The sequence below is a fragment of the Rhamphochromis longiceps genome, linkage group LG18 (assembly GCF_057381845.1).
Source record: "Rhamphochromis longiceps isolate RC_006_pf linkage group LG18, R_longiceps_female_GT1.1, whole genome shotgun sequence".
NCBI lineage: Eukaryota > Metazoa > Chordata > Actinopteri > Cichliformes > Cichlidae > Rhamphochromis > Rhamphochromis longiceps.
In genome coordinates this window covers 36,937,578-36,963,678 of record NC_140574.1, presented here as the reverse complement: position 1 = coordinate 36,963,678, position 26,101 = coordinate 36,937,578, and the positions used below count along the sequence as shown (strand labels likewise).

The following is a 26,101-nucleotide window of genomic DNA, read 5'->3' as shown; positions in this document are numbered from 1 at the left end:
TGTGGCCTGCATTCGCTTTCATCACTATAACAAGGAGAACCAGGAATATCATTAACATATGTAAATCCATTACACAAATAATGGCTGCAGCTCCTAACTTCATCACCACTCAGTCAGGTTTCATATCCATTCAAGATTACATTTTCAGAATATCACACACTGCTACCAAACACATCCTGTAAATTTGTTATTCTGCCACGCTGCCAGTCTAACCCTTCAAGCTGCCTTAGATTCGTTTCCTCAGATATCTACTATATTTTCCAAAAGCATCCACCCACCTGTATTTTTCATGTCTTGGCTCTTTTCCTTGAATAAGAAGATATTTTCCTAAATGTATATAAAGACAACAAAGCAAACATCCTGGGTGCTTTTAGTTGGGAACCTTTATTTGACTTACACTGGTGAAATACAACTTATATAACAAAGTCTCTATTTAAAGAGATGGTAAATGGATAGGTTCCTATATAGGGAAAGCCATGTGTGGTTGTAACACATTGTGCTTAAGCATCTGTAACTCAATGAATTTTTGTACTTTGAAACAAAATATCCTGTTTGTTTACTATGAATGACACCTGCAAGAATACCACAGATCTCATGTGTTAACATTAAAATTACACCAGAGAACATGCTTCAAAAAAGTGGTTTATTGAAAAGAAAGAACAGCGTCCGCCTCTCTCTGTGACTGGCCATAACTCAAACACACTCTTGTGGTATCAGTGTGTAAATTAGTTCACTAAACAAACTTTCATGACACTACAAATACTCAAACAGTTAGTACAATGCACCTGTGTGACAAACATATAGGTTTGATTTAAAGTGCAGGCTGGGTGGACATTTTACCCAAACTACCTCCGGCTTTGAGTTAACAAATCCAGACAGACAACGCAAAAGTTTTTGTCATCTGCTGTCTCAGAATCTTCAGCGTTACTTTAAGACTTTTTTGGGCACATTTCTATTTTTCTTCTGCTCGCCTTGATTTTTTCCTGAGATACTCTTTCTTGTAATATTGGTTATTTTCTGGTCCACTTGCATTAGTGCTTGTTTTAAATGGTAAATGGACGGATTCTTATATAGCACTTTTTTCTTCTTCTTTTCTCTTCTTTTTAGAAGGTTTGTATGGTGGATCAAAATCTGCCAGTACTTTTCTGCTTCGTAATTTGATCAATTTTGGTAATATTCCCAATACTACAGGTTAAAATCCAGCCCAAAACCATGGTAGAGTCTGCACCATGCACCATGTTTTACAGATGGCTGTTGTGTCTTTCTCTTGACCTGCTTCGTACCTATTGATGAAGGTTTGAACCATAAATTTCCCATTTGAAGTCCCTCCACCATCAGACCTGTTCCCACTGATTTTCAGTCCAGTTCTTGTTTAATTTGGCATAGCTCAGCATTTTCTCCATGTTTCCCTTCTTTAAGAATGGCTCCTTGACAGCAATGCTTCCACTGAGACTGTCTTTACTGTCTTTTCATCTGTTTCTTAAGGACATGACTTTCAGATACTGTTTTATCTTCTTTAAATTGTTTTGTTAGGTCTGCCCCCTTTTCCCCATAGATTCGATTAAAGAAATGTGAGCAAATTATGTGTTTTTGCGACAGGCTACTAGTAACAAAGTCCTCAAAGATACAATTTAAAACTGAGAAATGCACAGCTTTTCCATCTTCTCTTCTGCACAGTTTCTTTCTTGAATATCAACTGTGCTAGACAAACAGTGAAAGAATGACTGTATCTGCATTACAGTGTGCAACAGCACGCTGAGACAGAAAAATCTGTAATACGACACCTCAGATGCTGGCAAACCTCTGCATGAGACTCAGACAGGTTTGCAAGTCAAAATGAGAAGACAAATTTACTGGGTGTGAACGCATACCGCTCCGTCATTACTTTTAGAGAATAGTGGCCATTTCCCACACAATGCCAGCTGATGATGCGGGCATCGCTGAATAGCTAAAGACATTAAATTGTCAGGGATTACATAGCGCTTTTCTACTCTCCCGGAGTACTCAAAGTGCTGTATACAACATGCCTCATTCACCCATTCATACAAGCACTTCTAAACTCAAGTGCAAACTAACAAACTCCGATGAACACATCAGAGGGCAACTTGGTGTTAGTATCTTGGATACTAACACTAACTAATACCAAGGATATTTGGCATGCAGATTGGGGAAGCCCAGGATCAAACCGCCAACCTTCCAATCAGTAGCTGATCTGCTCTACCACCTGAGCCACATCCCATACTGGTGTACTGATGATCATTTCAGACTGCCTCTTCTTCCTGATCCTGCCAGTCTTTTTTCTTGGCCCTGGTTTTGAAAATGGCCGTATACCTGAAGAATTGACTGTCTGAGCTGTAGACAACCCTGAGGTACTAGGTTCATCTAGAGGACAGGACATAAATAGTAAGGAAGTCATAAGTCCCTAGGAGAGTTGGAGGACAGCATGGCTGGGAACTTGCAGATCTTAGTGATGGACCTGGTTCTGGGCGGTCTTTGATTCGTGACGGTGCATCGCTACACTTCTCAAAAATGTCAGAATTGAAGGGCGAAATATCTGTGGACTGTAAACCAGATGGAATGGTTTTGGGTGTTGCAGCTGGAGGCAGAGCAGCCTCGACAATCCCTGGAATATAATACATGATCATAGTCTTGGCAGAATTCATCTTCATCCAGGCAACACTTGCATTATTTCCCGTTTTCTTAAATGGGTCATAGACACTGCGATCCAGTGGATGAGGTTCATGGGTGCAGATGGGATGGAAGGTAAGCGCCATGATTCCCCTTTCCTCGCAGAACTGGATAGCTTTCACTGATATATGCACTACCACACACCTTTAATGGTTTTTCTTTATTTTCATGACTAGTTGCCTCTGCACTCCTCTGCAACAGGCTGTGGTTCTGCTTCATAAAAATTGTAAACCATGTGCTTCTCACCACATGATTGTGGGTGTTATAAGTTACTGTGAGCTAATAAAAAAACTTTCAGACCTAAAAAAAGAAGTGGAATAACGACTGAGTACAAACATTTTTTTTAATTGGTCAGGCACCTTTGCTAGTATTCTGTCTAACTTATAACCAGGTCTGCTGTCGAAGTCGAATAGTCAACCAACACTTTTTCCTGCGCTTCGGAGAAAGCTTTATTGCTGCTATACTAACCTACCAAGGATCACGGGGTCTCTGTCTCACAGCTTTTTGCAGCATCTACTCAGTGTTACATGGCAGATGTTCCTTTGCCACTGATCTGACTGCCTTCAGCAGCCACACCAGTATCAGTATCCCTTTTCCAGGCAGCTGGAAAAGTATAAAAATGAATAAACTCTTCTTTAGGGAAGGGGATGGTTGTAACACTTAAAAAATATGTTACAACCCACCCTACCATTATCTGTTAACGGCTTTAGCATTGTGGTTTGAAATGATCAGGGGGAAAATGCATCACAGTTTGCCTAAGAAACTACAATTTCATCTACTGTAAGTCACACTGTTTTGCAGTTTAAGCACTAAACAAAGTTTAGCACTAAACCTGCTCAAAAGATCAACTTTCTTACCTCAAAATCAGTTTTCCCCCCAATAAAACCTGCATGCAGCGGTTTCCAGCCATGACAACCACCATGCAAAAACAGGGATTGTGTCATGTGGGCAAACACTGAAATGATCGTGAGACTCCTAGCGCCTTCCTCATTGGTGACATTTGTGGTGTTATGAGTCTCCCCTAGTGCTTTTCTACTCTGCTCGAACACTCAGAGCATTTTATACTCGAGCCTCATTCATAAAGGGTAACACCATCCAGAGTAACTACCATTAGAATCTACTGTCAGAGGCCATAAGACCATTTGTAACCTTCACTTTGCACTTTCTGTACCGTGATGATCGTTACATTCTGACTGAAACTACTCAAAAGACAAAAAGGAATGAAAGGAAGGTTGGAGATTGGCCTATAATTAGCTAAGGCAGCTGGGTCTAGAGATGCTTTCTGAGTAACAGTTTAAATACTGCCACCTTAATGACTGCTGGTACATAGCCCATTAATAGAAACAGATTGATCATATTTAAGTTTAACCATTACATAGTTTTAAATGCATCACCAAAAGGCAAAGATGGTGCAGCAGCAGGGATACACCTGTCATGGGGAAGTGATGTGGCCACTCTATGTCTCAAGTCTTTTAAATTAGCTCTGCTGAGCTGGATCCTTCCAAGACCTTTGTTTTCTCTGTAGGAATACATGATGAAGGAAAAACTTCCTAATTATGTGACTTTGGCCCTACCTTGCTTTTTTACTTAAAGTTCTTAACCACAAGTGTGTTTACTAGGTGCGTGAAGTGTCCCTTGTATCCTAGGGGCAGACCCAGCAGGTTGCTGAAAATTATTTTTATTTTACATTGTGTTTCTCAGCACCACTGTTGTGGAAGCTAATGGGGTTCCTTATAAATAAACAAATAAACCACTACAGACGAGTTTAAAACAAACAAGATGATTGAAGTGGATACAGTAGCTGTAATTCAAGAGGTTTAAGAAAAGTATTCATTTTTGTTTATAATCAGAGTCAATTTTACACACGTGACACATTTTCAGTCTCAAAGGCAGAAAAAATATCTAACAAATAAAAAAAATATGTAATTTTTACACAATGAAAATTGTGCAGTCACTAAATGCCTCACGTCTGGAACCCATGAACATCACCAAATGCTGCATTTCCTCCGTTCAGAGAATCTGCCAGCCCTTTACTGTAGCGTCCCTCAGCCATATTTTTTAATCCAGTTTTGACAGACTAGTTGATACAATATCCAAATTCTTTGCCTTTAGAAACTTGTTTGCTTTTGCAGTGTATATTGTGTCTTTATACATTTGTATTATAACAGGCAGCGTGGTTTGTGAATGCGATAACTTAAGAACAAGATGATGTAGGATTTTAAAATTCATACCACAGGTGTACCTACTTGGCATGTTAGATGAGTCAGAATCTCAGTGACCTTGGATTTAAGGTCAAGGTCAGGGGTCACGTTTTCTGAAAATCCTGTGAATGCAATAACTCAAGTAGGAAGACACTTAAGATTTTCAAATTGATACCAAACATGCATCTACTTGGAGGCTGAGGGGCGGCACTGGCAGCTGACACAAACACGTTTACAGTCATTCACTCGTCAACATCAAAGGCCGGAGACGGTGATCACATCACAGATTTATTAGCAGCTCAGAACAAACTCTATAATCTCCATCTTTGTAACTCTGGCACTAAATAAATGAAATTTAACTGAATTGAATGCAGCTGTCTGTTCAACAGACCAGACTGGTCAGTGACTCGTGTCTGAGAGGATTCCAGTATTTGAGTGAAGTTGAGCCTAAAATGACCAAAAATCAAAAACTGAACTAGATGCATTTGAGGTGAGTTTTAAATGCAGGCTGCAGACAGTCTGTGCTCTGAACATTGGACTGATTCTTATACAGTGCTTTTCTACTCTCCCGGAGTGCTCAAAGCACTGTGTACATGAACATGAATGAACATGCCACATTCAGCCATTCACACCCACTCATACAAGCACTTCCTTCTATACTTAAGCATTCACACTAGGGCTGCCACAAACGATTATTTTGATAGTCGACTAGTCACCGATTATTTTTGCGATTAGTCGACTAATCAGATCATCATCCATTGGAGTAAAACGAACAGCTTATTGCACCAGCAGCATCTGCTCTTATATAACTATCATTAGCTTACAGCTTTAAGTGTTTAAGGTATGTGCTAACTAAAAATAAAGACAAGATGATAGTTTATTAAATTTTAATGAAATTTGCAGATTGTTTCGGTGAAGTTTAATAAACTCCTTGCTATCTAAAATATAACAGGACACCGGAGTAAATTCTCGAGCATCTCACACTTCTGATGATCAGCTGTCTGCTTGATGTTTATTCAGCTGTGTAAAAACTATAACTTTAATCTCAGCCAAACCGATTTACTCAGGAACAAATAAAATACTAAAAAAAGCCAAACAATAACATTTTAATTTATCTAAGTGACTCATATATCATGTTTAACCTGAGTAGCGAAAGACGGCGGTGGGTTTGAAAACAATTTGCCGGGAGTCCGGTGTTCTCACGGCTCTAGTGAGCGTTAAACCCCGGCTAGCTATCGAGCTAGTGGGTAACAGGCGTCTCCGAAAACGTCGGAGCGCTTTTGAAAATATGTGGTGTCCTGATAAACTGAGCAGATATTTGAGGTTTCCACAGCTACATTCTCGCCTGAAAATATGTTAAACGTTTATTTTGTGACCCAGAAAGAATAATAAGAGTAAAGTTAAAACTAACTAGCTGCCGCCATTGTTGGAAACTGAGCTGGGCTGCGCTATGAATTCTGGGACACAGCTTCTTCTTCTTCGGGGTTTAACGGCAGCTGGCATCCTTGTACATGTAGTGCTGCCATCTTCTGTTTCAGTCCGTTATTACACTCTTAAATCCTGCTACTTATTCCTGCGTCTTTTGGGATCTTACAAAGCTTCAAACGACGCGTCGACTATTAAATCAGTCGGCGACGATTTTAATAGTCGACGTAATCGTGACTAGTCGACTAATCGTGGCAGCCCTAATTCACACACATTCACACTCTGATGAACGCATCGGAGAGCAACTCGGGGTTAGTATCTTGTCCAAGGACACTTGACATGCAGACAGGAGCCGGGGATCGAACCACCAACAGTAGCTCAGTAGCTGATCTGCTCTACCACCTGAGCTACAGCCATTTCATTTGTTCACATTAATAAAATTCAGAAAATTAACAGATTTATCAATATGACAACACTATCATTAAATTGGGGATTAGATGAATTACAATCAAGTATTTCACTTTGTGTTTGAGGCAACACAAAGACATTAGATGCTCTTAAAAAACAAAAACAATCTAATTCATGGAACGAGGTCCCAGGAATCCTAAGGATCTGAAACATCTGAGATCTTAGGGATCTTGGTCAGTCGGTGGCTGATCCGATACCTGCTGATCTCTAATCTGGATTATAACATGCTCTGAAACCAGTTAGGCATGAGTTGCCATGGTAATCTTCCCCAATAAGAAATGATCCACCTTTGTAGTTCTTAAACCACTGGGTTAGTTAGCTGCGTAAGAGCAATCCAGCTTTGTAGCACAAGTCAGGTCCAGGAAGATTTGACCCCACATCTTGTTTCAGTATAATGACATTGGCGAATACAATATTAGGGAAACACAAATTTAATGAAAGTTAAATAAGTGTTATGAGAGCAAGACATAGTATCTGAATGTTGTCTTTAATACTTGACATTTTAGATATTATATAGCACTCATGGCTTCACTACATGTAAATACACCATCACATGTAAAAATGTCATGTGCTGGGTTTCATGGTCAATAAAGCATCAAATCCCTCCTAGTAAACTTCAACATTTAGCACAGACGGAGGTTGCAGAATGTTTCGTTACACGTTACAACAGTCCGAGCTACAATGTGCCCTGTACGTGGTTAGAGATTACAGCTGAGCACAACATCCAAACACATTTCAGTGTGCACTGAGGCGTTTGTGGCAGTCTATTTCAACGGCCAATTCCATGTAACGGCCAAAGAGGTAGCGCAGCTTCCACTGTAACACACTGACGATGATGGAGGGAAACAAAAGAGAACAGGATGAGGACAACAGAAATATAACCCCATCAGCACCAAGGTCATTTTAATGAAATGCATAACATATGTAACCATTACGGCAATCGAATAATCTGCCAGTGATGGCTGTGATGTCATTTTAATTATAAGGAAATAATATTTCTCTTCAACAATCAGTTTAAAGCCAAGTTTAACCTCATGTTATTGCTGGGATGTATCCATCTAAAAACAAACATCCACACAAAAAGATGACAAAGACGAGGACAGACCTGAAACAACTACTGTACCAAACACACCGACAACGATAAGACCATTACATAAACAACATGCAACATTACTGTATTCTGGCACAAAAGTCATCCAAGTGGAATCTTTATGAGTGTTAGTTAGTGTGCATGAGTTCAGTGTGTGCCAAAGACATTATTTAGGTCTGAGTCATTCTGGAAACGTTAGTAAGAGGGCAAAAAGAAATAATTAAAAACAAAATAAATCTCAGAATCAGTTTTGGGTTTGTTTTGTTTTTTAAATATACAATAAGTTTTTGCACGTATCAAATTGGTTTTAAATTTGGTGCCTTTTCACACCGGACATACGGACATACGACGTCCGTGTGAACATTTTGTGCGTTAAAAATACTTTTGGACTACCTATTGCTAATGCAGCCGTTCACACCAATCGTGTATTTTTATTGGACGAATTTGCTGAATTTATTTTTGTCAAACCAAGCTTGACTCTTCAGATGTTTTGGATCCGAATAAACTGATCTGACCAACCAAATCGCTGTATTTGGCAACAAGCTTGCTCATAGCTGCATATACAATGATACAGAAAGAGGAAAATGTTACCATTTTTACCACAGACACACTGATGAACGCTGGTCTGGCTCACTGGGCTCTCTGAAACGATTTCTCCTCCTCAGATCTGTTTCCAACTCTGGTAACAGCAGTTCAAACTGACACACTGACATCCTTCAATATGTATGGAACTCGTGACACAGCTTCAGCTGCTGGACAAAGCCATAAAACTCTCTCTGCTGAGAAATGGATAAAACCTAGAATCTGGATTTCTCCTTTTCTCATTTAGGAACATCACCACTTTATGTGGACTCCGTTTTAATCGTTTGCTGTTTTAACTGTTTGGAGTTTGTTGAAATAGTTTTGTGAGCTTTAAGCTGAGATTCTGGCAAAATATATATATATATTAGGGGTGCAACGATACACAAAATTCACGGTTCGGTTCGATACTTTGGTGTCACGGTTTCATATTTTTTTGATACAAAAAAATGTTCATGCTTTTTTAATTTGTCATTTATTAAAATTATAAATATATATTTTAACTCAAAAGTACAGTTTTTAAATTTAATGTTGCTGAAACAACAAAGTAATAAAAAATAAATCTGATTGAGGAATCCCTCATCTTTGGAAAAGAGAGTTTATTACAGAGAAATGGCTCTTTCAAAATAAAAGCTGTACTATACACTTCTTCTGGGCTATATTCTCAGCAGCATATTAAACATATCAGGTCCCCATAAGGAGAATCCTGTGCTAACGGCTGTCTAAATGACTCGGGTAAAGTTTGTAGCATGCATGCTTGTTGTTTTGTCTGCTTCCACTTGTCTTTGCACTAGGATGCTGTCGGAGTAAATGTGCAGTCATATTCGTTGTGTTCCCACTAGTGCTGTCAGCGTTAATCTGAAATGACGTTAACGCCACAACACGGCAAATCTCCGTTAACGAGCTACCGCGGATCGCCCCGTGCGTGGGGCTGGACGGCCAACAAGCTAACAAGCTAACACACTAGTTCCCACCCATGTAATTGAGCATTGCGTGGCACATCCAACATACTGTTTTACTTTAGTCCATGACGCGCTTACCTTCAGGGTCATACGTCACATGAAAACCAAAATAATTCCAAACGCCAGATCTGAATGAGGGTGGGGGAGGTTCAATTTGCCATGTTGCAACGAGCTTAGCTTCTGTCTTGCTAGCTTGCGCTGCGCTCAGTGGATCTGCGCTCGACAGTGCAGCCTAGGCGGATAAGTCGAACGCAGATCCACTGAGCGCTCAACACAGACAGCATCATCAGAAGAAAAGTTGATAAAATAAATAAAAAATTTTGTATTATTCGATACATATGCGTACCGAACCGAAAGCACTGTATCGAATGGTTCAATATCGATACGAGTATCGTTGCACCCCTAATATTTATATGTAAAAATGGATACAGGATTTATTGATATGGTTTACATTATTCTAACTAAATATGATTTAGGGTCTAAAGTCCCGTTTTTTTGGCCAGGCCTTCTTTTCGAGGTTGGACTTCAGGTAAATATTGACAGGTTGTCCCATTCCTGTAGGTGAAATGTCACCAGCTACAGGTAGAGACATCCATCACCTTGTATTCTTGTGATAGCCTTTCCCCGCCCCATCGTGTGAACATGTGTAAATGATCCTCCTCAACACCCCACCTCCAGCAAAAATCGACCTTCAAAGATGGTAACATGCATCACAACAAAAACTAGAAGTTAACCAAGTCGAGCAAAGGCCAGAGAGCAACAGGCAGTGTCATTAGGCCACTCCCACTCCCATCAAGGCCACCTGAATCACCAGAGTACAACCAGAAATACACAGAATGGTGACTGGTGCCCCCATGACCCCAGAAATAGCCCACAATATTATTAAAAAGTTAGTCATTCATAATTTCTGTGCATTGCTGCATGAGTGTTTTCACCAGAAAGTGGAGTGCAGCCAAACTATATTTGTTATGCACAGAGCATCCAGAAAGCATTCACAGCACTTCGCTTGTTTCACATTTTTATCTTAAAGCCTTTTTTCAAAATGGATTCAATTCACTTTTCACCTTAAAAACAAAAACCCCGCCGGTTCAAGTCTGGCTCCTGGCAGGGCCACTCGGGACATGATAAGAAGCCACTGCTATCCTGGCTGTGTGCTTAGGGGGAAGATGAACCTTCGTCCCAGTCTGAGGTCGGTACAGAGTGCTCTGGAAAAGGTCATCAAGGACGTCTCTGTACATTGCTGAATTCATCTCCCTCCACCCTGACCAGTCTCCCTGTTCCTGCTGCTGAAGAACATCCCCACAGCATGATGCTGCCACCACCCGGCTTCACTGTAGGGACCGTATTGGTCAGGTGATAAGCAGTTCCTCGTTTCCTCCAGACATGACGCTTGGCGCTCAGGCAAAAGAGTTTAATATTTGTTTCATCAGACTGGAGAATTTAATTTCTCGTGATCTCAGAGTCCCCTCAGGTTCCTTTTGGCAAACTTCAGGCAGGCTGCCACATGCCTTTTACTAAGAAGTGACTTCTGTCTGGCCTCTGCGTATAAATGATCAGTGCTGCAAAACAGCCAGTCCTTCTGGACCGTTCTCTCTCCAAACAGCAATGCTCCAGTTTTTTTGAGTGCAACCATCTGGTTATAATTGCTAACTAAGGCCCTTCTACCTGATCCCTCAGATCATCTGGGGAGCTAGCTCCAAAGAGTGAGCTGGTGGTTCTAAGCTTCTTCCATTTACACATGGAGGCCACTGTGCTCACTGTGATCTTCAGTGCTGTGGAAATTCTCTACCCTTCCCCAGATAGGTGCATTGATCTATGGAAGGACCAATCAAGGCCTTCTGTGTCTTGAGGTAGGTCAGGCGGTCTATTAAACCCCAGCACTTGTTCTATTTCACTTTACCAATTTCTGCACCCTCAATTTTCCAATGGGGATATACAAATGATCCATTTTGTGATAAGGCATGACAAAATATGGGACAAGTGAAGTGGATAAATCTTCAGATATCTCTACATTAGTGAGTGTGGAACTGTGTGCAAGTGAAAGAAACAAAGAAAGGTAGTGACTAACTTCTTCAGACCAGCTATGAGGTACATGCTCCGAGGCAAAAGCAAGTAGACCTGGTCTGTGAGCACAGCATGGATGATCTTCTTTGCCACATAATCAGGATTCAGGATTGGTAGCAGTTTTGGCCACCTGATGAACACAAAAAAAGAGACAAAAAAAAAAAAAGCACTGAACTTAGCATTTGTCAAGTTCTCCATTTCAAGTTCTCCTGCGACAATCTGGGTGGGTAATCAGATATTTGGTTGAAGGTTACAGAGGGTAGATTTTTAAATGATTTGGAAAATTATTACACTTTATATAATTCATGTAATTAATGCACTACATCTGCTTACATGATGTGTATTATAACATTCATCACACCAAATATACAACATGTAATTCTAATTTTAAACAGACTATTGGAATCTGCACAAACAGGCCCCCTAAAAAGATTTTACCCTTCAATAATGCTACAAATGGCAACTCTATGAATAGTTACACCGTACTAGCACCAGGTTTGCCCCCGTTTTGCTGTCAGAAATGCCTTAATGTTTGTGCCATAGATTAAACAAGGTGATGAAAACAGTACTTAGATTTTGGTGCACGTTGACATCATGGCCTCAGCTGCTGCCGATCTGTCGGCTGCACGTGCATAATGTGAACCTACCACATCCCAAAGCTGCTTCATTGGGATGTGGCAGCTGAAGGCCACTACAGTGAACTCATTGCCATGTTGAAGAAACAATATTGAGCTGACTGAGCTTTATGACATGATGCCTTATCTGGCTGGATGCACTGTGGTGATACAGGGATGGACACTGTGGCAACAATACTCAGTACCAACTGAACACTATTTAAACAGGACACACACACCGTAACATCTCCACAAGCATGAACTGACATTCTGACATTGCCATCCAAACATTACAGTAAGGGAGGAAATTTTACTGTAAGTCACAGTAACCTTGTTAATGTTGCCTATCAGCTCGTCACCCAGACAGCAAAAGCTGCTGTTTTTGTGTGAAACTGGAAGTGTAACAGGACTTCTAGTCCTCATATGTGTCAGCAAGGTGGTTTGCGACTATGTGCTAGATGGCGTCTTGGGACACCTTTGCAGAATCTGCAACTTAGGTCATGTCAGCTGGGGTAGGCTCCTGTCTCTGTGGACCTGCTGCTTAGGCCTGTTAACAATAATCAGAGCCTCTGTCTACATTGGCCTTTTCTAGCCACTGGTAGCACTTCTTGATGTCAGCACGTCCTCGCCCAATGGTATCATGCAAGGGCTTGGTCCGACATCTTTATGCATCTTCAGCTGCTTAAGGCATTCTTGGAGCCACTCATCTGGTGAGGTGGTGATGGTTGGTGGGCTGGCGCATCTCTGATGATGGCTCTGACACTCAGTAATCCTAATCCTCCCCCTCCTGTTGCTCATAGAGTCACAGTGTGCTGGATTTCAGGTGGAGACCTCCATGCTTTAAGAGGAGTATGCACCTTGACAACAGTGGCATCTATCTCCGTTTGTAGCATGGAGGAATATTGGTGTGACACTAAGAAAAACTATTGTAATTCTATTTCGAGAAAAAAAAAGTAAAAATATTCAGATTACGGTTATTTCGAGACAAACTGCCACAGCTACAAAATGCCTTGTATAGACAGTTAGTTTTACTAACTGATCAGCATACTTGTGATGCAACTGTTGGTAGCCTTGAATCTGTCCATGAACAACCATTTCATGCTGTATAAATCCATTCTTCCAAGTTTGTGTGGCCATAAGCAACTTTCTGCACCATCTTTTCAATGTCCTTGTACTTGACCCAAAAGAGAAATAACTTCATTCCTTGTTACTAAATGAGATTCTGAAGTACTACGCTATAAACTTATAGGGTACAGCAACTGCCGCAGTTTGTCTGGAAACAACCATAATCTCCACATTTTGACTTTTTTCTCAAAATACATTTGACTTAAATCTCAAAATTTCGACTTTTGCAACTTTTATCTCTGTTTTTTTGTAGATGATGTGCTTCTGTTGGTATCAGGTGGTGAACTCCATCCCACATCGGAGTGGTTAACAGCCAAGTATGAAGCAGAGTGAGTGAGAAGTCTGAGGCCATCATCCTCAGCTACATAAGGGTGCAGGGCCCACTCCGGGTCAGGGACCAGTTACTGAGGAGTTTAAATATCCCAGGGTCTTGTTCGTGAGTGAGAGGAGTGGGAGATCGACAGACTGATTCGTTCTGTGGCTGCAGTGATGCAGCACCTGACTAGTTCGATCAGTCAGTTGTGGTAAAAAAAGCACCAAATATAAAAGTGAAGCTCTCGATTTACGGGTCAATCTATGTCTCTACGTCTCCCCCCCCCCGTCCACTAAACTCACAGGCCGAACAAGGAGCTGATCAGAAATGCAGCCAAGAGGCCCATGGTGACTCTGGACGAGCTGCAGAGATCTACAGCTCAGGTGGGGGAATCTGTCCATAGGACAACTATTAGTCGTGCACTGCACAAAGTTGGCCTTTATGGAAGAGTGGCAAGAAGAAAGCCATTGTTAACAGAAAACCATAAGAAGTCCTGTTTGCAGTTTGCCACAAGCCATGTGGGGGACACAGCAAACATGTGGAAGAAGCTGCTCTGGTCAGATGAGACCAAAATGCAAAACGCTGTGTGTGAAAACTAACACTGCACATCACTCTGAACACACCATCCCCACTGTCAGATATGGTGGTGGCAGCATCATGCTCTGGGGGGGCTTCTCTTCAGCAGGGACAGGGAAGCTGGTCAGAGTTGATGGGAAGATGGATGGAGCCAAATACAGGGCAACCTTGGAAGGAAACCTCTTGGAGTCTGCAAAAGACTTGAGACTGGGGCAGAGGTTCACCTTCCAGTAGGACAACGACCCTGAACATAAAGCCAGGGCAACAATGGGATGGTTTAAAACCAAACATATCCATGTGTTAGACTGGCCCAGTCAAAGTCCAGATCTAAATCCAATCAAGAGTCTGTGGCAAGATCTGAAAACTGCTGTTCACAAACGCTGTCCATCTAAGCTGACTGAGCTGGAGCTGTTTCAAAGAAGAATGGGCAAAGATTTCAGTCTGTAGATGTGCAAAGCTGGTAGAGACAGACCCTAAAAGACTGGCAGCTGGAGCTGCAGCAAAAGCTGGTTCTACAAAGTATTGACTCAGGGGCTGAATAATTACGCACACCCCACTTTACAGTTATTTATTTGTAAAAAATGTTTGGAATCATGTCTGATTTTCGTTCTACTTCTCACGTGTGCACCACTTTGTGTTGGTCTTTCACCTGGAATTCCAATAAAATTGATTCATGTTTGTGGCTGTAATGTGACAAAATGTGGGAAAGTTCAAGGGGGCCGAATACTTTTGAAAACCACTGTACAGGTTCTTAATGACACCTGTGACATTTGAAACCATAAAAATGGAAACCATGTAGCATGACCTACTTAGTTTGACATCCATCGAACATTCCGGTGTTGATGAAGTACGGGCATACAATCGTAGTTTTGACACCATCTTTCCCAGTTGCTAGCAGCTCAAGACCCACAGACTCTGCAAACCCTACTGCAGCAAATTTACTGGCACAGTAGTCTGCAGAATGAAGGTATAAGACAAAGCATTACAAAGAGATGTTCCTTAAATAAGGTTACTTCACCAATACCAGAAAGTGTATTTGTTTAGTTAAAATGATCACGTATGGGAGTATGCACTTTTACACTGATGGCTTAATAAATAATTCAGTCCTTAATAAAAACAATAAATAGATTAAAGAATACGTCATGTTCTCAAGCTCCACGTGTCAAACAGGGGATTCATCCAACACATTCAACTTTAGAATTACTGAGATGCATCACATGTTTAGGGAAGAAAACACACCTGCCAATCCATTGACTCCTATTAGTCCAGCAGAGCTGGCAATGCTGACAAGGTGCCCATGATTGTTGGCAATCATAGCAGGAAGGAAGGCCTTGTAGGTCTGAGGGGAGAAAGAAAAGGGGGGGGAAAAGACCAAATCACCTGCTGTAACAGAAAAGGTCGTATTCATTCTTAAATTCTACTAAAGAATCAACTGGAGACGTTAATGCCAAATTAAATATCACAGTGTTGTCTAATCTGCTAGTAAAATCATGTGGAGACTTGTCCATGTCCTTTACTGACTGACCCAAAAGTGAGCCATGATGTTGACATCCATGGTCTTCTCAATCAGTGAATCAGGAGCATCCATGAACTTCTTTCCTGTCACAATGCCGGCGTTGTTCACTAAAATGCTGACATCACCCACCTCTCGCTTCACCTACATGAAGGAATGAAGAAAAACCATCACGTATGAATAAATATCATTTTGTAAAAAAGATACTCCAAAGTAAAATGTACAACAGCTGTAGGATATGCATGAGGAAAAGAGATTCTATGATTTCCCAAACAATCTGTGTTGTCTTGAAATTGATCTGTGATTTAGACGAAGAGCTGTTGTTGTTCTCTCAGCTGCCTCAGTGATGCACAGACATAACTCAAACATACAGCGGTGTGAAAAAGTGTTGTCTCGTCAGTCCACAGAGTATTTTCTTAAAAGTCTTGGAGATCATCCAGATGTTTCCTGGCAAAACTGAGACGAGCATTTATGTTCCTTTCGCTCAGCAGTGGGTTTTGTCTTGGAACTGCTCTGCAGGCCATTTTTGCCAAGTTTCTTTCTTATTGTGGAGTCATGAACAGTAGCCTTAACTGAGGCTAGTGAGGCCTGCAGTTGTTGTTCTGGGGTCTTTGGTGATCTCGGATGACTCCTCTCAGGAAAAGCCGGCCGACCAAAATTACCCTAAGAGAACAGCGAAGGTCCACTACAGTTTCATGCTTTTGCCATCTGTGGATGATGGCTCTCACTGTGGTCCACTGGAGTCCCACAGCTTTAGAAATGGCTTCATTACCTTTTCCAGATCTCAATTAGCTTCTCATTTCTTCCTCACTGTCCTTGAATCGTGCCATGTCGTCTTGTTTTTGAGGATCTTTTTGGTTCTATTCAAAGTGATTTCTTGATTGAGAACAGGTGTGGCAGTAATCAGGCCTGGATGTGGCTAAATTGGCATTGAACTCAGCGTTACAATGCTGTGATACACCACAATGAATTTGTTATAACGGGGGGTTTGTATACCAGTATATCAGTTTAAATCAGATTTAAATCAGATCAGGGTATATCAGTTTTTCCACATGGGGCCATGTAGGTATGGATTTTTCTTCCCTCTTAAAAGCCTTCCTGTTTGTGTGTCATGTAACTAATATTTGATCATCTAATATTTGAATTTCTTTGATGAGCTCAAACATGCAAGTGTGACAAACATACAAAAAACCTGAAATCAGGACGGGGCCAACAGTTTTTCACAGCACTGCAGGCTCAGTCTACATAACATTTAGATTCACTTTTTAGTTAAATTTTAAATAGCACCAATTCACAATTCAGTTGGAGATCAAACACACACTACATTATGTTACACTGACTAGAAAATATTTCATTATGGTACACAAAATAAAAGCCTCCCAATAAAGTGATAAAACAAAGATCCTGTCAGCTTCCATCTTAGAGAAAACCTCAGACAACAAACTGAATCAAGAGAGAGTATGCAAAGAGAGAAACATGTTTGGATGGTTACAGTTACACTTAAAACGGCCCGTGGTGGCTCCTCAGCCGGAGCGGGCGTGGCCAAGGTAAAGCGATCCCACGCCTGTGACGTGGACAATGACACCACGAGTAGTAACGCCGCTAAGCAACACTACCGGGGGAGTAGTGTGAGTGTCCGTTCATTTACAGCTTCCTACACTGTATATTCATTCTGTTTACATTTTTCAGTGTTAAATCTTCCTGTGAAACGCTGATCTAGACCCAAACAAGACAGAAGGCAGGAAGTGATGCTTGTACTCGATGGTTATTGCTGACTCATGTTTCTACACATGAAAGGACAAATCAATTATTTAACCGTACTGCTAATGTATACAGATGTGTACAAAAAGCAAAAGTCTTAATATAAAACATGAATTAATTAATTGCTGAGTCAGAGAAAGGTGCATTTTAGTCTTTGGATTATTTTTATTATTGTTTTGGGGTTTTTTGCCCTAAAGAATTATACCTAAAATATGCGGAGCTTCACTTTAACGATGAGGGAAAAGCTGCTGTAGGAGCCACTGTGATTAACACGACTGCTGTCATTGCCACGTTGCACCAGCATTTCAAATAAATGAAAAGTCAACAATGCAAAGGACGGCATTACTCAAGCTGTCTGCAGCTAATTTTAATTTTAGTGTATCACTATGTGTGTGTGGCTGAGTGTGAGAGAGCGAGTTACTCATAAGTGCAAAAACTCCATGTGCTGTTAAGTAGGAGAGAATTAACACATCATTAGCATTCAACGGGGTCTTAATGAGCAAACGTTTACGCAGCTCTGCTAACTCCTGCAGAAATTATGAACAACTTGTATGTCATAAATTTTTCATATGGTTTCTTATAATTGTGCAACCATAGCATCATTGTCACAAGCCAAAAAACTGAATTAAAGTGAATGGATCAGACAGTGTGATAACAAAGTAAGTAACATGTTGATCCAGTGGTTAGCACTGTTGCTGCACAGCAATTACGTCCTACAGTTAAAAGCACTGGCTTCCTGGGACTTTTCTGTGTAGCAGTCCAGGTACTCCAGCTTCACCCATCACAAATATATGGTTAGATTAGCTGCTGATTCTAAATTGTGACTATGACTCTTAATGGTCATTTCTCTGTTAGCCCTGCAACAAGTAGAAACCTGTTTAAGGTGCGCCCCATCTTTCACCCACTACAATAGGCTCCAGCCCCCCAATGAACCTGAATTAGACAATGAGGGAAACCACAGATTTCTCTGAAGACTTAAAATCATTTGAATACAAAAGTTAAAAGTTCTAAAACTACTTAGACTAATATAATGTATTTTTATTTTCAAGCCACTGAAAGTTTGGACGTTGTAATAAGCTCAGGTGGTTAACTTGTTGCACGTACACATCGATGTTAACTCAAGTCAAAAACGAAGTAGATGCCAGTTGCGCTACAGGCACGTCGGTCTAATGTTCACCCAGAAACTTTACCTGGTCAGCCACTCTGTAAACTTCATTCTTGTCACTGCAGTCACAGATATAGTAGTGGACTCGACTGGCTCCATTACTTTTAGCCAGTCTAGCAGTTTCCTTCATCCCTTCCTGGTTGATATCCCACAGCACCAGCACGGTGCTATAAGCTGCAAATTCCTGAGCCATGAGACGGCCGATTCCACCACCGGCTCCTGTAATGAGCACCACCTCACCAGCAATGTTCTTCTTTTTCTTTGGCACAAAGAAGTAGATGAAAGACTCCACATTGTACCAGATGGACAAAAGGAGTACTTTGATGGTTTCCAAGAAGAAATTCATAATGAATCTGGAAAGAAAGAAGAGAGACATCAATCAAAAACAAAACAAACGTTTCCTGGTATTATGAATAAGACTGGAAATCTTGATGAAATGATTTTCCTCCAATTTTTTATACAAGTAGCTTCAGTCAGATTACAGAAACCTTTGTGTTATTCCTATGACTCTTTTTAGTTTTGTCTTTAATGAATTTAAAAGAACTTCAAAGCAAGTTGTTTTGGGGCATTATAGAATTTTGTGAAAAATGAATTCAGGAATAATCATAATCAAAAGGTGCACCTCAAGGCTCTGTATTAGGACCGACACTATTTCAATAATAATTTAGGAAAAAGGCTGTACCGTGACAAAACGTGGAACAAGGGATATGCTGTTAATGCTTTCTGAATGCACCGTGTATCAGCATTGATACTGGCAACTTGCAGGCAGGACCATTTATAAGTGTAAATAAATAATGAGTACAATCAGCAAGCGCCCCTCATTTATCATACACTACCTCATTTGGAGTGCAAATCTGGTGAATGACAGAAATATTTGGATAATATTCTCTCCCCCGATCAGTCTGGTTTCAGAAAGCAACATAGCACTGTCACAGCTTCGATTAAAGTTTTAAATGACTTTGTGGAAGCTTTTACTGTGTGGCACTTTTTATAGATTTGTCAAAAGCATTTGACACAGTACATCATAAGCTGTTATGTCACAGACTTTTAGATATTGGCTTTCCAGACCAAGCTACTGACTGGTTTTCAAATTATCTTTCTGATCATAAGCAGAGTGTTCACGATGCAGTCCACGATTGTTCTTGTTATCCAAGTGTCACAAAAGGTGCACCTCAAGGCTCTGTATTAGGACCGACACTATTTCAATAATAATTTAAGAAAAATGCTGTACCGTGACAAAACGTGGAACAAGGGATGTGCTGTTAATGCTTTCTGAATGCACCGTGTATCAGCATTGATACTGGCAACTTGCAGGCAGGACCATTTATAAGTGTAAATAAATAATGAGTACAATCAGCAAGCGCCCCTCATTTATCATACACTACCTCGTTTGGAGTGCAAATCTGACATGAGCTGCATCATAGTGCATATATAGCAGGAGAAAAGTTTTTTTGTCTTAAGTGGTGAAACAAGTTTATTTTACACAGTATTGAAGATTGAATAGCTCTCCCTCTCAGACATGCCTGTGTGTCTGTGCTTGTTCCATTGTGTGTGCTGAAGATGTGAACGCATAGCATTGCTATAACAATGACACTGTGATACGACAATCACATAAAAAGTAATACCATACCATATTATCAGCACAGCCCTAAATAATGATGTCAAACACAGCCAGGAGAAAGTATATGCACACTACCTGTTTTTTTGTTGCGGCCCGTCATCCAACTGGGCCTTACTCAGACTTTATCAGAACTCTTTGTTTTTAATCTGGTTTAATGCTCAGTTATTGTGGGTGATTTTAACATCCATGTAGATGCTGAAAATGACAGCCTCAACATGGCATTTAATCTGTTATTAGACTCAATTGGTTTCTCTCAAAATGTAAAAGAACCCACCCACCACTTTAATCACACTCTAGATCTTGTTTTAACATATGCATAGAAACTGAACATTTAACAGTGTTTCCTGAAAACCCTCTCCTGTCTGATCATTTCCTGATAACATTTACATTTACAATCATTGATTACACAGCAGTGGAGAGTAGACTTTATCACAGTAGATGTCTTTCTGAAAGCGCTGTAACTAAGTTTAAGAATATAATCCACCCACTGTTATCATCTTCAATGCCCTGTACCAACACAGAGCAGAGCAGCTATCTGAACGCTGCTCCAACAGAGGTCGATCATCTTGTTAATAATTTCACCTCCTCACTACGTACGACTCTGGATACTGTAGCTCCTGTGAAAACTAAGGTCTCTAATCAGAAGTACCTGACTCCGTGGTATAATTCTCAAACACGTAGCCTAAAGCAGATGACTCGTAATCTGGAGAGGAAATGGCGTGTCACAGATTTAGAGGATCATCATTTAGCCTGGAGAAATAGTTTGCTGCTTTATAAGAAAGCCCTCCACAAAGCCAGAACATCTTACTATTCATCACTGATTGAAGAAAATAAGAACAACCCCAGGTTTCTCTTCAGCTCTGTAGCCAGGCTGACAAACAGTCAGAGCTCTGTTGAGCCAACCATCCCTTTAACGTTAACTAGTAATGACTTCATGAACTTCTTCACAAATAAAATTTTTATCATTAGAGAAAAAATTACCAGTAATCATCCCACAGATGTAATATTATCTACAGCTACTCTTAGTACCATTGATGTTAAGTTAGACTCTTTTTCTCTAATTGATCTTTCTGAGTTAACTTCAATAATTACTTCCTCCAAACCATCAGCGTGTCTTTTAGACCCCATTCCTACAAAACTGCTCAAAGAAGTCCTGCCATTAATTAATGCTTCGATCTTAAATATGATCAACCTATCTCTAATGATCGGCTATGTACCACAGGCCTTCAAGCTGGCTGTAGTTAAACCTTTACTCAAAAAGCATCTCTAGACCCAGCAGTCTTAGCTAATTATAGGCCAATCTCCAACCTTCCTTTCATATCAAACATCATTGAAAGAGTAGTTGTCAAACAGCTAACAGATCATCTGCAGAGGTTTATTTGAAGAGTTTCAGTCAGGTTTCAGAGCTCAGCACAGAAACAGCTTTAGTGAAGGTTACAAATGATCTTCTTATGGCCTCTGACAGTGGACTCATTTCTGGCATTCAGCCTAATCCTGGCCCACCTGAGTAGTTTTAAAAACATGCCTGGGTTACATATTTTACATGTTAATGCCTACCTGACAAGATAGATATGGTGTTCATCGTCCAAGAAAAGATGGTGTAGTAGCAATGTATGTTAAATGTAGTTTTTCAGTGCGAATGAGGCTTTCCAAATCTTTTTCTAAAATAATATTCTCTCCCCCGATCAGTCTGGTTTCAGAAAGCAACATAGCACTGTCACAGCTTCGATTAAAGTTTTAAATGACTTTGTGGAAGCTTTTACTGTGTGGCACTTTTTATAGATTTGTCAAAAGCATTTGACACAGTACATCATAAGCTGTTATGTCACAGACTTTTAGATATTGGCTTTCCAGACCAAGCTACTGACTGGTTTTCAAATTATCTTTCTGATCATAAGCAGAGTGTTCACGATTGTTCTTGTTATCCAAGTGTCACAAAAGGTGCACCTCAAGGCTCTGTATTAGGATCGACACTATTTGCAGTTTACATTAATAATTTGGAGCAGAATGCATCTGCTGCATCTCTACGCTGATGACACTGTTGTTTACTATCACACAAACTCAAATGCCCTGGATTTTGATCATCTACAGATTGCATTTATTATTCAGTCACATTTGTTCCATCTCAAACTCGTACTGAATGCTGGCAAAATGAAGCACATGTTGTCTGCAAACTAAAAGAAATACCTGCCTAATTGAATTTGTGTGGTTATAAACACCTAGCTATTTTAATACATGAATGTGTCTCAAGTCACATATTAAAAATTAATTTTAAAAAAAGCTCAGATTAAAAGTAGTGTTCTTCTATAGAAATGAATCAAAAACAACTTTGCTACCACGTTCTTACCTCACGTTGATTATGATGAGATTACTTATATGAACACTCCCGTGAGCTCTTTTACAGACACTGCTTGATCATGCAGCGCTATATTTCACCATTGTACTTTTTACTCTTTGGTTAACTGGCCTCCCCTGTCCACACACAGACTAATGCATTTGGCTTGTTCGGAGTCCCAGACACTTTCCTGCACCTCCCCAGATAACATCATCCACAACGACATCTGTGCCAAGAATGTGGAGCAGGTGGCCACGATCCTGGAGTCTCTGAGGCAGGCCAGACTCACGGCCAAACCAAGTGACGGAGGAAGGTGGAGTATCTGGGGTACCACAAACCAGCAGCCATGTTCTTCACAGTGATGAGAATAAGGCCATTAAAATAACTTTTTTCAGCGACTGGTAATCTAACCAATTACTTTTTCTATCATTACAACGCCGTAACCGTTACTAACAAGAAAATGCGGTGGTTGCGTTACTGTTTTTCAACACACAGATGCTTAAAGCCGTCTTCATCTTACTGTGAGCTAGGGAGGGTGAAACAATTGCACAAGTGCTGCTGATTGGCTGAGGAAGAGTAAAGTAGTCATGGTAAATCAACCAGAGGCAGGCATGGGCGGGTGCTGACATACAAACAGATATGTAGAGCGATGAGACAAAGTCATGGAGAGTCCAGATAATTCAAAGGTAGCAAACAGCTGAAGTGGAAGTGCAGAAATGATTTTTCTCTTAGAAGAGATAAAAGGCTAGTTCCCATTTACTTTAATAATAAACTCATTTTTACAACAAACAGCTGAAGATATATTTTAGTATGTTCAAGTATGTTTAGTAATTTATATTTTAGTAGAGTTCATTAAGAGGGGATCCAAGCTCTTTTACATATTTAAACTGGAGATGGACCGATCCGATATTACATATCAGTATCGGTCCGATACTGACGTAAATTACTGGATCGGATATCGGAGAGAAATAAAAAATGTAATCCGATCCAATAAATATAAAAAAAAAAAAAGCACCTCACAAAACTTGCAACACGGCGTAACTCAGCTCATAACCGTAGCACGTCGCAGCAGTGTGGTCACGTGATAGAGCAGCTGTGTGTATTTGCAGCCTCGCTACCAAACCAATATTTCATCTCCGAGGAAGTTTTCCCAGAGAGAAGTAAAGCAAGTGTGTAAGTTCATCTCTGAATGTTTGTAAAGCATTCCAGCGTTAAGTTTAACAACCTATGGAGCGACTGCCTCTTCTCTCTCCTGCTGCCACTTCAATCGTGACACTGATCAATGATCAGCTGATCGGCTTTTCTGTGGCGAGTCAGTCTCTCTTTGTTTTTGGCCCACTTTGCAGCAGAAAGAGGAAACCAGCGGCTGAACAACAGCAGCACGTTTAAGCTTGATAAGCTGTTGTTAGAATGTATTTAATATTACTTTCTACACCAGGATCTTTTTCTACAGCTGACGGCTGTAACTGTGCAGGGGCGGATCTAGCAAAGTTTAGCCAGGGGGGCCGATAGGGCATGAACAGGGAAAAGGGGGCACAAAGACATACTTTTCTTTCTTATTCTCATTTAAAATGTCTAGCTTTTAATAAATAATTATCTGAATCTTACACCCAAAGTTTTAATCTGATGTAAAATGTATAGAAGTCCATTACTGTATATAGTAACTATTAAGTCTAATATACCCTAGTAAGCTATAGTACTTTTTCCTTTGGGAACCATCTGTGCAGTTCTGTTGAAGAAAGATGTTGAATCTATTTAATTATTCTTGAAAAATTATTTATTTCTGTGCATTTTTTTTTTTCACACTGCATCAAATTAAAGTTGATTATGTCGATTAAGCATCATGAGGTGGAGCGTGGTTCCCCCCTTTTTTTTGCTGGGAGTTTGCAACCCTATTAGTTAGGTTGCTTAATATTTCTGCTAAGTACTCTTTAAAATTCCAGAATAGGGAGGATGGAGCAGGTTTAAGTTTATTAGATTGATCAGTTTTGCTGAACTATGTAATGTTTTGGGTGCAGTGTATTTTTTTACATACAGGTTTAACAGAATAGCTTTAGTGTTGTTGTTTATTTAAACTTGAGTATGAACTTATACAAAATGCAGCAAGATATTAAAAAAAACAGTCTTATTGATTAAAAAACACTATATCGGATTCATATTGACAGATTCAAGATGGCGGCGCGCACGGGTGCAGCGGCTCTTAGCTCTCCAGTTTGGTGCTCGTTTTTACTTCTTTGAACTATTACCGTCAGGCCGACGGTACAGGTCACATAAAACCAGGACAAACAGATTCAGGGATAGTTTCTTTCCCAGAGCTACCACCGTAGTAAATAAGCACAAAAACAATTGAACCTATTCCATACAGTCACTGTCATTATATTAATGCTGCTATCCTGTATATATTGTACATACTATTGTTTGAGTACTTACGATTGTTTTTTTTGTACTTTTTATATTTTACATTTATATTTATTATTGAAACTTGCACCAAGGGAGTGGCACTCCAATTTCGTTGTACTCTGTACAATGACAATAAAGGCTATTCTATTCTATATTGGTATCGGCAGATATCCAAATTTATGATATCGGTATCGGACATAAAAAAAAGTGGTATCGTGCCATCTCTAATTTAAACATTTTCTAAAGTAATGCAATAGTTACCTTTCCTGGTAATTAGTTACGTTTACAATATTGTAACTCCATTACTACTTAAAAAAAGTAACTGCGCATGCGTGTTTTACCCATATTCTATCGCAATATTTCATTTTCCTATCGTGACCGTGATTATCGGTATAGCCCAGCCCTAATTGTAATGCGTTTCCTATCTTAGTTTCCTACAGTCAAATGTATGGCTATCTGTTTAAAATCTAGAGGCTGGCTGCAAATGGGCCATGCAACATGATAAAGAGCCAAACACACCTGCAACAAGAAGGGCTGAAGAATCAATGAGCTGCAATGGCCCAGTCAAAGTCCAGACCTCGACTGAAATGTTGTAGTGGACCAGAGCAAGAGCTGTACATGAACAACTGGCTGCAAAGCTCAACGTAAAGCAACGCTGTTTAAAAACTGACAATGATGCCAGACTGACAGCCATTCATTACTTCAATGTGTTGCTGCTAAGGACAGCTAACAGCTGTCGAATCAACCACCGTGTTAAATAATGACATTGTATAATACAACATGTGCTGCTCATCAGAGGTTGCATTACTTTACTTTCAGAAGCTGGCAGGGACCCGATTTTATTTCTATAATGAGTAAGTGAGAAAAACCTGAGAACTCAATGTGTGTACTTTTCTATGTGTGTGTACTTTTTTAAATATATGCCACAAGACTGAAATCACCCTTCGCAAAAACCTCCTTATACGTGAGACAGTATTTGCAGACAGCACCAAACCGCAAGGCAACAACCACTTCCTCTTTGAACGGTCAAAACCTCAAAACTCTGAAAACTGTTGTCCCGATTGGACAAAGGTTAGAAAGTAGGTTTCGTGTCAAAGGTAATCAGGACACCTTTTGCTTTTTAAAACGACTGCAGGCTTTTCTGGGACAATTAAAACTCGAGTTGTTGATTGTCAAACATCCGGGTAAGTAATTTTCTGGT

The 26,101-nt window shown here is 40.3% G+C and overlaps 1 protein-coding gene across 3 annotated transcripts in view; it reads right to left on the bottom strand.

The window, feature by feature from the left end:
• Positions 1-26,101, bottom strand: part of LOC146648787 (epidermal retinol dehydrogenase 2-like) — a 31,320-nt gene that overhangs the window by 4,783 nt on the left and 436 nt on the right. For 2 of the 3 annotated variants that reach the window (XM_085388725.1, XM_085388726.1), the window contains exons 2-6: positions 18,570-18,897; positions 15,631-15,762; positions 15,345-15,444; positions 14,915-15,059; positions 11,482-11,607 (exon numbers count right to left, since the gene is read on the bottom strand). In XM_085388725.1, the coding sequence (XP_085244851.1) occupies positions 11,482-11,607; positions 14,915-15,059; positions 15,345-15,444; positions 15,631-15,762; positions 18,570-18,890 (824 nt within the window). In that variant the 5' untranslated portion in view covers positions 18,891-18,897. Of the gene's footprint in view, positions 1-4,535; positions 7,609-11,481; positions 11,608-14,914; positions 15,060-15,344; positions 15,445-15,630; positions 15,763-18,569; positions 18,898-26,101 lie in introns of those variants that run through there. The other variant, XM_085388727.1, reaches the window with a different exon arrangement.